The 13,799-nt window shown below is 49.5% G+C and overlaps 2 protein-coding genes across 3 annotated transcripts in view; both read right to left on the reverse strand.

Annotated features, from left to right (window-relative positions):
- TSPEAR (thrombospondin type laminin G domain and EAR repeats) overlaps window positions 1-13,799 on the reverse strand; it is a 170,857-nt gene that overhangs the window by 130,845 nt on the left and 26,213 nt on the right. The window lies entirely within an intron of this gene.
- Window positions 11,028-11,635, reverse strand: LOC138425837 (keratin-associated protein 12-2-like). The gene has a single exon (XM_069564620.1). The coding sequence runs from the start codon at window positions 11,621-11,623 to the stop codon at window positions 11,279-11,281; it is 345 nt and encodes a 114-aa protein (XP_069420721.1). The 5' UTR covers window positions 11,624-11,635; the 3' UTR covers window positions 11,028-11,278.

The raw sequence follows: 13,799 nt of genomic DNA on the forward strand, positions 1-13,799 counted from the left end.
CTGGGCCAAGACCAGACAGCCCCACTTTCCTCCTGGCTCCAGCCTGGCCAGCATAGCTGCCTGAGCAGCATCAGTCTCCAGCAGGGAAAGGCAGACAGATGTAGAGGTCACTTCTTGTGATAGGCATGCAGGGGCAGCTAAAGAATGTAGGGCAGAGCAAAAACACTGTGTCCACAGCCCCTGTCCTAAGCATAAGATGCTGACAACCACACAAGGAATCTGAAGTCACTGGTACCTGGAAGGTCCTCAGAAAACACCAAAACCCAAACCATGGTCAACATCTGAGCAGGTTGATTCAAATGTCCCCACACACTGATGACCTGACACCTATTCCCGGGAAGAAACACAGCTTGTGTCCATTCAAATTAACACATCTGAAGTTGACAAAACTTACTGCTAAGTCACTTCAGTCGTGTCCGACTCTGTGCGACACCATAGATGGCAGCCCACCAGGCTCCCCCGTCCCTGGAAGTCTCCAGGCAAGAACACTGGAGTGGGCTGCCATTTCCTTCTCCAATACTTAGACGACATTCAAAAAAGCAGTGAAAAATCAATTCATTGGCAAGAGACAAAGCAGTCAATACAACTAGACTCAAAGTGACCCAGATGCTGCAGTCGTGACACTGGAATTTAAAAATAAATGTGACTAATATGTTAAAGGGTTGAGTGTAAAACAAGGACCACACATATGAACAGAGGGGGGATTGCTGCAGAGAGATGGAAAATAGAGGAAAAGGTCAAAAGAAAAGTATAGAAATGAAAATACAACATCAAAGGTGAATTCCTTCCATGGGCTCTTGCGTAGACCTGACACAGTCAAGCGCGGAAATGCTGGACTTGAAGATGGGGAAGTAGAAACTACCATATTCAAAAGCAAAGAGCAAGACGGTGGGGGTGGGGATCAGAACAGGACATCACAGATTCTGGGGCAATATCAAACTATCACTGATGCATGTCACTAGAGTCCAAAGAGAGAAAAGGCATAGGACTTATCTCTTCACAGAAGAAATATTTGAAGAAATCATATCTGAGAAATTTTCTAAAAGCAATGAAAGACATAAGCCTAGAAACACCAGAGCACCTCATGTGGGATAAGGGTCTTCTCCCAACCCCAGCCCTGACCAAAAAAATGACCTGCATACATCATATTAAAATAGCAGCTGTCATTAAAAAGAATACATTTGCATCAGTTCTAATGAGATGGATGAAACTGGAGCCGATTATACAGAGTGAAGTAGGCCAGAAAGAAAAACACCAATACAGTATACTGACACATATATATGGAATTTAGAAAGATGGTAATGATGACCCTGTATGCGAGACAGCAAAAGAGACACAGACGTATAGAACGGACTTTTGGACTCTGAGGGAGAGGGAGAGGGTGGGATGATTTGGGAGAATGGCATTGAAACATGTATACTATCAGGTAAGAAATGAAGTGCCAGTCTATGTTCGATACAGGATACAGGATGCTTGGGGCTGGTGCATGGGGATGATCCAGAGAGATGATATGGGGTGGGAGGTGGGAGGGGGATTCAGGATTGGGAGCTTGTATATACCCATGGTGGATTCATGTCAATGTATGGCAAAACCAATACAGTATTGTAAAGTAAAATGAAGTAAAAATAAAAAATTTTTTTTTAATAAAAAATAAAAATAAAGTAAAATAGTGGCTGTCAAAAAAAAAAAACAAAGAGGAAATGTTGAAAGCACTCATATGGGAAATACATGCCATGTACAGAAGAGTAAAAATAAGAATGACATCAGAGTTCTAATTATAAATTCGATAATCCAAAAGGCAATGGAATGACATCTATAAAATACTAAAAGAAAAATTTGTCAGCCCACAAAACTGGGAAATATCTTTCAAAATTGAAAGTGAAATAAACACTCTCTTAGGTAAACAAAAAATGAGAGAGATCAGCAGATGATAGGTGCTATAGGAAATATTGAGAAAATTTCTTCAGCTCAAGGAGTATGACAGCATAGAGAAACTCGGGCCTACACAAGGAAAAGAGCGGCCCGAGAAATGATTTTCAAGAGAAGATAAATGTAAAAATCATTATTAGATAGTTGTCTAGAGCAACTATAGCAATAGTGCACTGTGGGATTCTTAATAAATGGAAAAGTAAAATATGACAATAACACAAAGGATCTGAAAGGGAAATGGAAGTGCTGGGCTGTGGAATCCTGACAGCATGGATGCAATGGCAGCAGATTGTCTGGAAGCAGACTGGGTTCTGTTAAAGGCATATAGTATAAACTCTAGGTCAAGCAGTTTCCAAAAGATGTATAAGTGATGAGCTGAAAGTAGAGATGAAACAGAATAATTAAAAATATTAGAGCTAAAAAGAAGGAAATGAGGGGAAAGAACAGATGGGACAAATAGAACACAACTAGCAAGACGGTGCTCTACCTTTAAAAACAGTAACAATTACATTAAATGCAAAATGTTTAAACGTCAAAATCAAAAGACAGAGATTTTCAAACTGGATCAAAGAGCAGTACCCAACCGTAAGCTATCTATCCGAAATCCCACACAGTGCTCGGTTTCCTCCCTCTCAATGGTGTCCAGCTGGTCTGTCCTCCCCAGGGGCTACAGAGCCGTGCAGGCAGGAGCCACCCAGGGTTCTCCCATCCTTCCCAACACCGGGCCCCCACACCGGCAGGCAGGATTCCCAGATGTCCCCACAGCAAGAGGCCCAGTGGGGACTTGAGCAGAAGGGCTGAGCAACATGCCCCAGCCCCATGCACAGCACACACAGACGCCCCAGGGCATGTGAGTGCTGGTGCCCACCAGCGACACCCAGGGACTGGCAGCACGGGTACACCGGGACCCTGACTCCTCAGGCAGTTTGCCTACCTCAAACCACCAGTAGGGCCCAGTGGCCAGCACCGCACAAAGCCTGCCCAGCACGAGCCCTGCCCAGCACAAGCATGGCCATCCCACCCCGGAGACTGCAGGCTGTCCTTGTTGGACTGGCTTCATGGGGCCCCCAGCACACGGACAGGACAGTGCAAGCAGGATCAACAGCACAAAGAGGGGCCGCGTTGCCGGGACGCACGTCCCGGGTAATAAAGGCTGCTGGGGAGGGACCCGCAGACCAGACCAGCAGTCCCACCACCATGTGCTGCGTCGGCTCACCCGCCGGCTGTGGTGCCCTGGGCTGCGCCCCCATCTGCTGCCCACCCCTGGTGTGTGGGGGTGCCTGCGAACCCCCCAACCCCAGCGGGTCTCTGCTGTGCTGTCCCAGTGACTGCGCGGTCACATCCTGCCAGCCGCTCTGCAACCCTCATTGCGCATGCAGCCCCGCCTGCTGCATTCCTGGGACCTGCCAGACCACGGCGTGCCAGGCCCACTCCTGCACCATCTGCTTCTGCGTGCCTGCCTTGCTCTGTATCCCCACCTGCTGCTGACGTTACAGTGGGTGAAGCCGTGGCTCCTGATCCTGGAAGCTGAGCTGTCCATCAAAGGTCTTCACCCTCTGGTTCTGCCCTTCGCGGGAACAAGCTCTCCAGGCCCCACAACTGGCTGATCATCAAAGACCCTACCCGCTCCTGCTGGGTTGCTGAACCAGGAGCCCACCCCACTGGCAGGTTAATAAACTCATCCACCTAGTTCCCTCTCCTCGGAAATGGTCAGGAGCCCATGCCCCGGGGCCGGGAGGGCAGTTTGTGTGTGCCAAGAGGCTAGGGGGCAGGGCTGGGGACTGGCCTGTCCTCGTGAGTATGTCCCGAGGGGGGCCCAAGCTTGGTGCCCACCTCTGTCCTCCCTGCCCTCATGGTCCTGCCTGCAGCCTGCGAGGCCAGCCAAGCACCACACTGCCCTTGGTCATGAGCCAGGGGATGCTTGGCCACTCCCGTGAAGAGCCCTGACCACGTGGTCTAGTGCCAGAACAGAAGGGGTGTGGTGACAGCCTCCCCCAGCCCATTCCAGCCACTGCCTGGCCCTCAGCAGGGGGAAGCAGCACCCGGGGTATCCAGCCAGCGTGCTGACCACCATGACGCCTAGCCAAGGGAGCTCCTGGTCATGGATGCTCGGGGATGGAGAGGAGCGGGGCCGTAGGCCCTGCCCTCACGTCCACCTCCACACCCGCTGAGGGGGCCCAGGCGGGCAGCCTTGAGTCGCTGCAGTGGAGTCCTGGCCATGGTGCGTGAGGCGACCCTCAGATGGCCACGTGGGTCAGGGTGAGTGTGCAGCAACGCCTGCGCTCCTGCCGGGCCCCACCATCTGCCGTCCTCCCCTCCCTCACGTGACGTGTGTAGCCTGGTGTGGTGGTCTGTGTGCGGGCTGGAAAAGAATTCCCAGATATGAGACAGATGAGAGGAGAATAGAGTTTATTAGAGTGGGAGACGCAGCTGAAACGGGGGCCAGCTCATAAGAGAGCCAACTTCAAAAGTGAAGACTTGGTCAGCTAAAATATAATTCTGGCATTGCATTTAATGGCATGGACAATCGTCCTCACAAACCGCATAATCCTTTTTCCCCTTGTAACTTCTCTTCAGACAATTTTAATTTAGCTTCATGTACCTTACAGTAGGCAGAGAGGAGGATCCAGCCTGCCACCCAGCATGGCACATTCTGATCCTTTCTAAACTGGCGCTAGCCACAAACATTCAATAACTTCTAAAGGTTCAGTCTACTTTAATGTAAGGTTCCAATTCTCACACAATCCAGTGAATATGTCCCATTCATTAGCTAATAAGCAATACAGTGGATCGTCCCATCCAGGAATAAAAGCTTCATCCACTTTAAACTCTTTCTTCTTAAAGACTGGCATTTTGTTTCATGAATTCTGCTCACAGTGCCAATTCAATGTTTCACCTAAACTTTTAACTTTGGTTTCAGGTTCAAAGGATTCATTAACAAAAGAAATCACTCGTTATACACAAACAATATTTAGCAGAGAATTACCAATATTTAATAGAGGATTATCTAACTTACTTTCAATACACAAACATTAAAAGATCAGAGCAATAGAGACAGTAGAGGAAGGTAACCCACATACGTCACCTAACTGGGCCAGCCAACATCCAGCCTCAAACAGTGCTGGGAAGTCCCATGTAACAGCAATCTGGAGTCCCACTGGGGAAAAGGTCCTGAGCAGCATGTCTGCTCCACAGGTGAGACTTCAAAATTTCAGTTTTGGGGATTCCCACTTATAATTCCAGGCCACAAACTGATACCATTGTCAGTTTGTGAGCAAATCGCAGCTCTGGTTTTATGTTTTTTTACAATGCTGCTTGTTTTATCTTGTGAGTCTTAGGATGCTGCTAAACCCCAAGTGTGGTTGGCCAGACCTCCTCCACAGGCTCAAGAATTCCAAGACCTGCTCCCTAAGTTATCTGTAGTGCCTCTCAGCTTTCACTCGTGAGCAGGCACATATTCAGGGCAGTGTCCAGACAGGTCAGGAGCAAGGCTGGAGGCCTGCCTGCTCTCCTTTCTTGTCTCTGAAACCCGGACAAGACCACTTCCATTTAATTCCCCTAATACCTAGGGGGCTCAGCACCCCATCACCCGTGCCTGGCAGGGATTATACCACATCTACAAGACACTGTCGCCTGGTAGCCACATGCCTGCCTATCACATCAGTGTTCCCATCTGTAAGGTGGGTCTTTACTGATTCAGGAGTGCTCCGTGAGACATGGTTTACAATGAGCTGCACCTGGCCCCAGCACACACCTCCCTGAAGCCCCCAGCCCACTGGGCAGCGTTAACACAATTGAGAACCTGAGTGTGAGCTCACAGCCCCCAACCCAGTGCGTGTGGACACATGTCCACACACCAAGGCCGGCAGACACAACAGATGTCCCCAGAACTTCATGATGTGGGTTCTTATCCACAGACTTGTAAGCAAGCGTGCTTTAACATCCAAGGAACCAAAACATGGGATAAAAAACATGAGAAAGGAATAAGATACTATTTTTTAAAACAGATGTATCTGAGAGAATCAAAGACAACCGCTAAAGCCAAAACATATAAAAATCATTGCAATAAAAGCCCGCAGCCTGGGCGGGATGGCAAGGTGGGGAGACCAGTGCACACAAACCAGACCCTGACCTAAAAAATTACACAAAACTAAGACATTTATTGAAAAAATGACAAGCAGCCAGCAGACCTGGGAGATAGAGAAGGGTCAGTACTCACCACATGGTTCTCCAGAGAGAAGTGGGGAGAGCAGCCAGCAGACTTGGGAGACAGAGAAGGGTCAGTACACGTCACATGGTTCTCCAGAGAGAAGCGAGGAGAGGCGACACTCAGGGACAGAGGCCAGATTCCAGAAATGAAAGCACACTGTTATGAAGAAATCCACATGGTGAAAACAGACAGCACTCAGGTCAGCGAGCATCCACAGCACCAGAGAGATGGGCTGGGGCCTGGGGCCTTCGCTGCGGGGCCTGCATCTGGACAAACGTCATCTCCAGCTACAGATACCAAGAAACGAGAGGGAAAGTAATTGCATGCGTGTGCAGTTGGGACAGATGGTGGACAAAAGATACAAAAAGACCAAAAACCCAACTGCCACTTCCAAGGTGTCAGGAGCAAAGGCAGGGTCCTGCTCACACCCCCTGCACACAACACCAAGAAGCGGGTGGGCAGACCACCCAGGACACCTCTCTGGCCTGACCCTTGGACCTGCCACCGCCCTCACCCATTTAAGGAACCAGCTCACACGCCTCCTCAGGGAGCGAGCAGGGCACCCGTCACTTGTTCTCCCCTCCTCCACTGCAGCACGAGCCCCAGTAAAGCCCCGCCTGAATTTCTCACCCCCCCTCTCATCAGTTCCTACTGACGGAGATGGCCCAGCACCTGGCTGGTCACAAAAGGAGCAGGTTGGCCAGAGAGGACAATGAAGAGGGGACTTCTCAGCAGTGACAGAACCTGGCAGATTCCAAGGAAGAAAGACAACGCCTCCAACACAGAAAAGACACACCTCTTCTCAGAACACGGCAGAGTGAGCAGACCAACAGCATTCAAGGGTAATGTATTCAAAATCTGAAATTTTTCAATTACTTTTCTCTAGCTTCAGATGAATCTTGCTGAAATGAGACTTTGTTAACTAATAGTTCAGGTACATTTTGTCTCAAAGAATTTCCAATTTCATGAGGAAATGTCACAGTGGCCTACAAAAACTTGTGTGCAGTGTATAAATACATGTGAATCTTCTACATCCGTCAAAGAATTTCAGCTAGATACCCCCTAAAATGGTATTTATCACAAGATGATACCCCTTTACAACAGGCCAGAAACTGACTTTACTGTCACTTTGAAACAAGGGACTGACATTTCCCTTTTGACTTTTCTCCTCTGTATGACATATTGAAAATATCTGCGCTGTTTTCTGAAGCTTGTCTATGAACAGTATCATGAAAAAGTAGTTAAAATCATTCAATATATGCATAGAAAAATCAGGGGCAGAAATTAAACAGAAACAGTTATCCACAGAGACCGACAAGGTCAAAAGATGGTTCTCTGAAAAGGTAAGTGTTTGGCTTGTGGAACTGGCTGGCAGAATAAAACGGAAGGCACAATAAAGGCCCCTAGGATATTGGGACTGAAAATTATGCCAGAACTACAAGAATAAGAAATATGTTTAAAATAATCATTGGCTATTTCAACAATTTTGTCCCAATAAATTCTCTGAAGATACTAAAACTTACTATGATGAATTTATTAGAAACGTAAATAACATTTAGGCCCTAAAGAAACTGAACCAGGATTTAGAATCTACCTGCCAAGACCATACCAGAGATGATCTAGGAATAAATGTCTCCAAAGTGACACAAAGTCACCTTGGACGGTGGAATATCATATAGCCCTGAACAGATGCCAAGAGCTGGCGTATCTGCAAGGATAAGTTACTCCAATGTAACGTGGAGGGGGAAAGCAAGTTACAAAAAGATACACAGCGTATGACAACATCTGATCTTTAAGCCATACCAAGGATCTAATGTATTGTCTCAGGCCCTGGATGAAGAAATGCACTGGGGAGAGAAACCCCAAGTTCACATGGGGGTTCCTAGGGGGAGAGCCAGGGAAGGTGCTTCAAAGGCAGTAAAACCCGTTTCCCGGCTGCGGCTCTGCTGGCATCTTCATCTCGCCCACAGCCCACCCAGCAACAAAGCTACGGCCCCTGCCGTGCCCCCCACACCATCCTCACCCTCTCAGGGAGCGTCACAGGAATTACCATAGGCTAGCTCAACCACCCGCAGAGCCAGTCCATCAGGTGTGTGTGCACCCCTGTGTGTGTGCACGTGTGTGTGGCTGGAGTTGGTGAAGGCACGCACACACGAGCAGGGCACTTCTCGACAGACATGCTCAAGGGACACTGACACAAAGAAGGAAACAGTGAATATTTGCAGCATTTGTGGGAGGAGCACACACTTGTGGTCCAGATGGAGACGGGCCAGAGGAACCGCCTGCAGTAACAACCTGGAGCCAGGAGAGGGCGGCAGACGAAGGCGCCGAGACGGGGCTCCGCGGGGAAGCTGGGGCTCACATCTCCATCCCCGCGTGCACCCCTGAGACAGGAAACCCGGGGGCCATAGTTCTGAGTCTCCCTCTTTGTCACACAGGTTCTGAATCCCTTATCATAATCCCTCGTATGTTCTCACAGCTCTTTACCTTGGCTTTTCATTATATGAGGTTCTTACCATGTGGCCTGTTTGCTAACATTTTCTAAGACTCTGTGGCAAGCATTATGCCCAAAGCTCACATATGTTATTTTTAATCTCTTCTACAACTCTGCAAGGGAGCTCCCTTCTTGAGATGAGGGAAAGTCAGTTCAGAACCGATAAAGAACTTGCCCCAGCTGAGACTGAAGCCCACACTTGTCTGCCTCCACAGGCCACACGAGCTCAGCCGTGCTGTAAGCTCCGCCAGCGGCCTGGAAAGTAAAGCCCAGACTAACCTGAAAGCAGAGAGCCGGTTCTGCTTCTGCAGGCAAGGCGGGCTGTGGAGGCCGCGATGGCCATAAGACCCGCGGTGCGCGGCGCGCAGCAAGCCCGCACCGTGGGGGGAGGGGGCGGGCGCCCTGTGCTGCCTGCGGGTGCGTGCGTGAGTGTGCGTGTGCACGTGTGTGCTTGCCCTACGCGTGTTTACACTGCGTGTGGGCACATGCGTCGGTGTATATGGCGAGTGGGAGCACTTACGCGTGTGTTTGTGTGTGTGCGCTGCATATGGCACCCCACTCCAGTACTCTTGCCTGGAAAATCCCATGGACAGAGGAGCCTGGTGGGCTACAGTCCATGGGGTCGCAAAGAGTCGGACACGACTGAGCGACTTCACTTCTGCTGCAGAGTGTACCCTGTGGGCGTGCGCATGCGTGTGAGAGTATAAGGCCAAGCTGACTGGTTCCATTTCTGGCTCAGTTTTACCCAAAGTCCTTGAAATGTAAACAATAGGAGTATGTTCCAGATCACCTGGACAGATCAGCTCTATCATCTGCCTCCAGGACATAAATTAAAAGGTTGGAAATCCAGCTGTCAGCAGTGAGACAGCCCCAGGAGGGACTGTGTCCTCTTGCCTGTGGGCAGGGATGGCCACCACACTTAACAGTGAGCAAAGGAAGCTCAGAACGGGGCAAGGCTCTCTCTACAATTGGAAACGAAGAAGAGACCACAGCCAGTCACCATGGTGCTTGTGTGTCTCAAACCACACTCATCTCACCATCTTAGAAAAGCTCCCAGGAAAATCCGTTACAAAATAAACCCCCAGAAACAAAAGGCATGGAATTTAGGTTGCTTCAGAGCACGTGGCAGGGAGTCAATTTTCCTACACCTCCAGCTAGGTGAAGCTGCTCCCGCTGTGCACACCAGGTCCCTGCCCGGCACTATCCTGCAGGGCTGGCCTCTGCCCTGTGCTATCATTCTCTCTGCTGAGCACCTTTCTCAGGGTGGAGCTTGGCTTGGCCTAAACAGAAAAGTCACAGATGCCAACAGGAGGAGGAGGAGCAAGGACAGACCACAGCCACGTCCTCCCGCCCACTGCCCACTCGGCCCCTGCACGCCAGCCCTCCACTGGAGTAGGTCTAACCTGAAATAGTCCCACGAGCAGACAGCGGGGAGGGGTCTAGACCGATAAACCACATGGCACAGGCGTGTGGAGGAAACCTAGCTATGCCACAAAGAGTGAAAAAAGTAAGTTCCAGAAGATTACATTTGGGACAGAGCCCTTCCAACATCGTGGGAAACCAGCAAATCAGAAATTCTACCTTTCAAGAATACAGAGATGTGGATCCACTCTGTGATGTTAAAGGTAATGGAATAATAACCATACGTTTCTAGCTGAAACGTACCCAAGAAGTTAGGGGTAAATCACTGATGTTCTACTTTCCATGTTAGGTAGGACATTCATGAGGTTTATTATAAGAACCAATACTTGATCATTAATTATCAGTTTAAAATGTGTGATATGTGGGCCAGGGATGAAGTGAGACATGAGCCGCAAACTAGAGCAATTCTAATTCTGTGAACCTGACTCCAGATGAGTCAAAGCTGCCCCAATGGACTTGACTCTGTGATTCAGGAAGCGGGATGACTTCCAACAAGATGAGAAGCCGCCTCTCCCTGAGGCAGGGCATGATGGATGCCAGAAACAAGGCAAGTCGCTGCCCGGGCCTCCTGCACTCAGACCTCACTGGCCACTCCCTCCACCCAAAACCTCCCACCTTCCCATGAGCCGCTGGGGACAGGGATCACTGAAGACATGATCAGCCTTAAATTCTTGGTAACAGCCTGGTGGTGACTGTAGTTGCTCAGTTGTGTCCAACTCTTTGCGACCCCATGGACTGAAGCCCACCAGACTCCTCTGTCCATGGGATTTCCCAGGCAAGTAGAGTGGAGTGGGTTGTCACCAGGGGAGCTTCCCAACCCAGGGATCGAACCTGGGTCTCCTGCTTTGCAGGCAGATTCTTTAGCCCTGGAGCCACCAGGGAAGCCCTGGTAATAGCCTAGCTAGCCAGAAAACAGAAACGAAAAACAGCTAGGAAGAGACTGTTGCATGGGGAAAGCACAGTTTATTCGGCTCACGTGGGGTGTGGTTTCCTGCTGGAGACAGAGAAGGACCCTGGGAACCAGGGCTTCCTGGGGGGAATGCAGCAGTTCACAGAAGGGTCCAGATCATCCAGCCATGTTCTTGCCCGGGTTCAGAGGTCGGTTTAGTGTGGCTTTTTTCATCTGCCACGTGCAGAACCTGGAGGCCCACTGAAGACTTGTACTGGGAGGGACGCAGGAGTGACCCCGTCTGCACTGGGAGCAGCTGGGAGGAGGCTCGTGATCACAAGCAGGAAGGGGTGCTACAGGAGACGGGTCTATAGACCAGGGTGGGGCGGGAGGGCTGGTAGCACCCGGAGGACTGGCAGGAGGGGGCCACCAGCACGGCCGGCCTGTAGCTCACGGGCAGGCACACAGCCGGCTTAAAACTCACAGGCACATACACAGCAGGCCTGCAGCTCACAGGCAGGCGCACAGAGGACTGGCAGGAAGGAGTCACATACACGGCTGGCCTGCAGCTCACGGGCAGACAGGACGGCTGGCAGGGGCTGGACGTGCTGCAGGATGGCTGGCAGGAGCTGGGCACACAGGCAGCCTGGCAGCCTGAGGAGAAGCTGGTGTGGCACATGGTGATGTGGGGCTGGCTGGTGTCGGGAGGAAGGTGGGTGATGTCTGCAGGTTGCCTCCCTGGACGGCCTTTATACCCAGGCAGTGGGCGTCTGGACAACACAGACGCGACTGTTGTCTTCCTTGTTTTGCCTCTTCCGGGCTATCTCCCAAGACATACTTTTCTGTTGTAGATTTTTTTAGTTGCTTGTTTGGCTTTTACTTACCTTCATGACTAATTGCCCCTCTTCAAGCTCTTGTTCACTTGGCATCCTGCCTGAGTGCCTTCCTGGCTCCGTCTGGATTCTGCTTCATTCCTTAAAATTTGACCTGACCCACTTTTGTGCGAATCTCCAGATGTCCCTCCCTGTGTGATACTGGTCCTCAAACAGCCACGGAAACCACCCTCCTCCCATGTCAGCTCTACTGTGGAGCAAGGAGAGCAGAGTGCATCGGTCTGACACCCAAGTGTCCAGGGTATCAAGCTGAAGGTGGGGCACCAGAAGACACAGGAAGGATGGGGACTCCTCACCCAGAGGGTCCAGAGGACAAAGGGCTGAGTCTCGGAGAACTTCTGGGTGGTGACCTTGGTCCTTCATCTTGAGATAGCCTCATAGTTAGAGAAGCAAGTGACAAAGCCAGAAAGGGCCAGGGGTCGGCACTGGAAGCACCTAACATCTGAGCAGGGGAGCATCAGAAAGGACCCCCAGTAAATCAGAAGAATGAGGAGCTGCCCATGCTCAGTTCAAGACCACTGGACGCTATGGAGAAGCTGCTGCAGGATTAGTAGACCTCTGCTGGCATCCCACTGAAACCTCACAGCCTGCACCTATGGAGCAGGGGTCCCTCCCTCACCCTGAAGTGAAACCTGCTCCAGATCCATCCTGACAGCCTGGCCAAACCACGAAAAGATTTCCAGGGAAGACAGTTTGGAAATGAAGTCTCGCCCAGATGGGGAGCTCAGGAAGTACTTTGGACTTTCCACAAATACACCCTAACAAAGTGTAAAACCAAACCCATATAAACAAGCTCAAGGTGACCAGTTAGTAAGTGACTGTTCGCTAGACAAAAAAGTGAATCATCAGTAAAAGATAAGAGAATGCAGGCTCTCTGAACGTTCATAATTTCTAATATGTAATCAGAAATCACTAGACGTAAAAGATACAGGAAAGGGCTTCCCTGGTGGCTCAGTGGTAAAGAACCCGCCTGCCAATGCAGGAGACATGGGTTCAGTCCCTGATCCAGGAAGATCCCACATGCTGTGGAGCAGCTAAACCCACGTGTCACAACTATTAAGCCTGTGCTCTGGAGCCCAGGAGCCACGACTATTGAGCACGCACGCCACAACCACTGAAACCCTCGCAGCAGTGAAGACCCAGCACAGCCAAAAGTAAACAAATAAATAAAAATCGTAAGAAAGATATAGGAAAATACAATTCATGGTTAAAGGAAAAAAAACACAGTGATGCAGCCTGGGATGGTCCAGATATTGGTCTGGCAGGTGATGACTTAGAGCAGCTGTATGTTTAAAGAATCGAAGGAAGATATGTTCAAAGAATCAAAGGAAAATATTATATCCGTGGGTTAATAGATAGAGAATCTCAGTTGAGGAATGGCAATTTTTAATAGATAGGACATCTCAGCTGAGGGAGGGGGGATTCTAGAACTGAAAAGCACCCTAGCTGAAATAAAATATCTATTGGGTGGGCCTTACAGCGGACTGAAGGTGGAAGAAGAAAGAGTGAATGTGAAGATATATGAATAAAAAATTATCCAATCTGAAGGAGCAAGAAGAATTAAGAAGACTGAGAAGAACTGCAAGACTATATCAAACAGTCTAAAATATATGTAAGTTCAACCTCAGAAGCTGATTTGAAACAATTTACAGATCCAGGAATCCTAGAAAACCCAAAAGCAGGATAAATATAAAGAAAACCAGATCTGGGCACTTAATCATTAGAGATGAAAACCCCAAATAAAAAGAAGTATCTTCAAAGCAATGAGAGAAAAAAACACTCTACATACAAGAAAAAGAACACGGCTGACTTTTCATCAAACAGAGCGAAAGACAGAAGATAGTGGGATGACGTCAGCAAAATGATGAAAGACCAAAGCTGCCGATCGAGAATTCTAGATCCAGCGAAGGAAAAAAGAAAAGGAAAACTTCAAAGCTGAGGGTGAAGTGAAACAATTTCAGA

The sequence above is a fragment of the Ovis canadensis genome, chromosome 1 (genome assembly GCF_042477335.2).
Source record: "Ovis canadensis isolate MfBH-ARS-UI-01 breed Bighorn chromosome 1, ARS-UI_OviCan_v2, whole genome shotgun sequence".
Lineage (NCBI taxonomy): Eukaryota > Metazoa > Chordata > Mammalia > Artiodactyla > Bovidae > Ovis > Ovis canadensis.

Bases quoted from the DNA above. Each gene is read 5' to 3' on its own strand.
- LOC138425837 (XM_069564620.1), bottom strand. From the start codon at position 11,623: ATGTGCCACACCAGCTTCTCCTCAGGCTGCCAGGCTGCCTGTGTGCCC.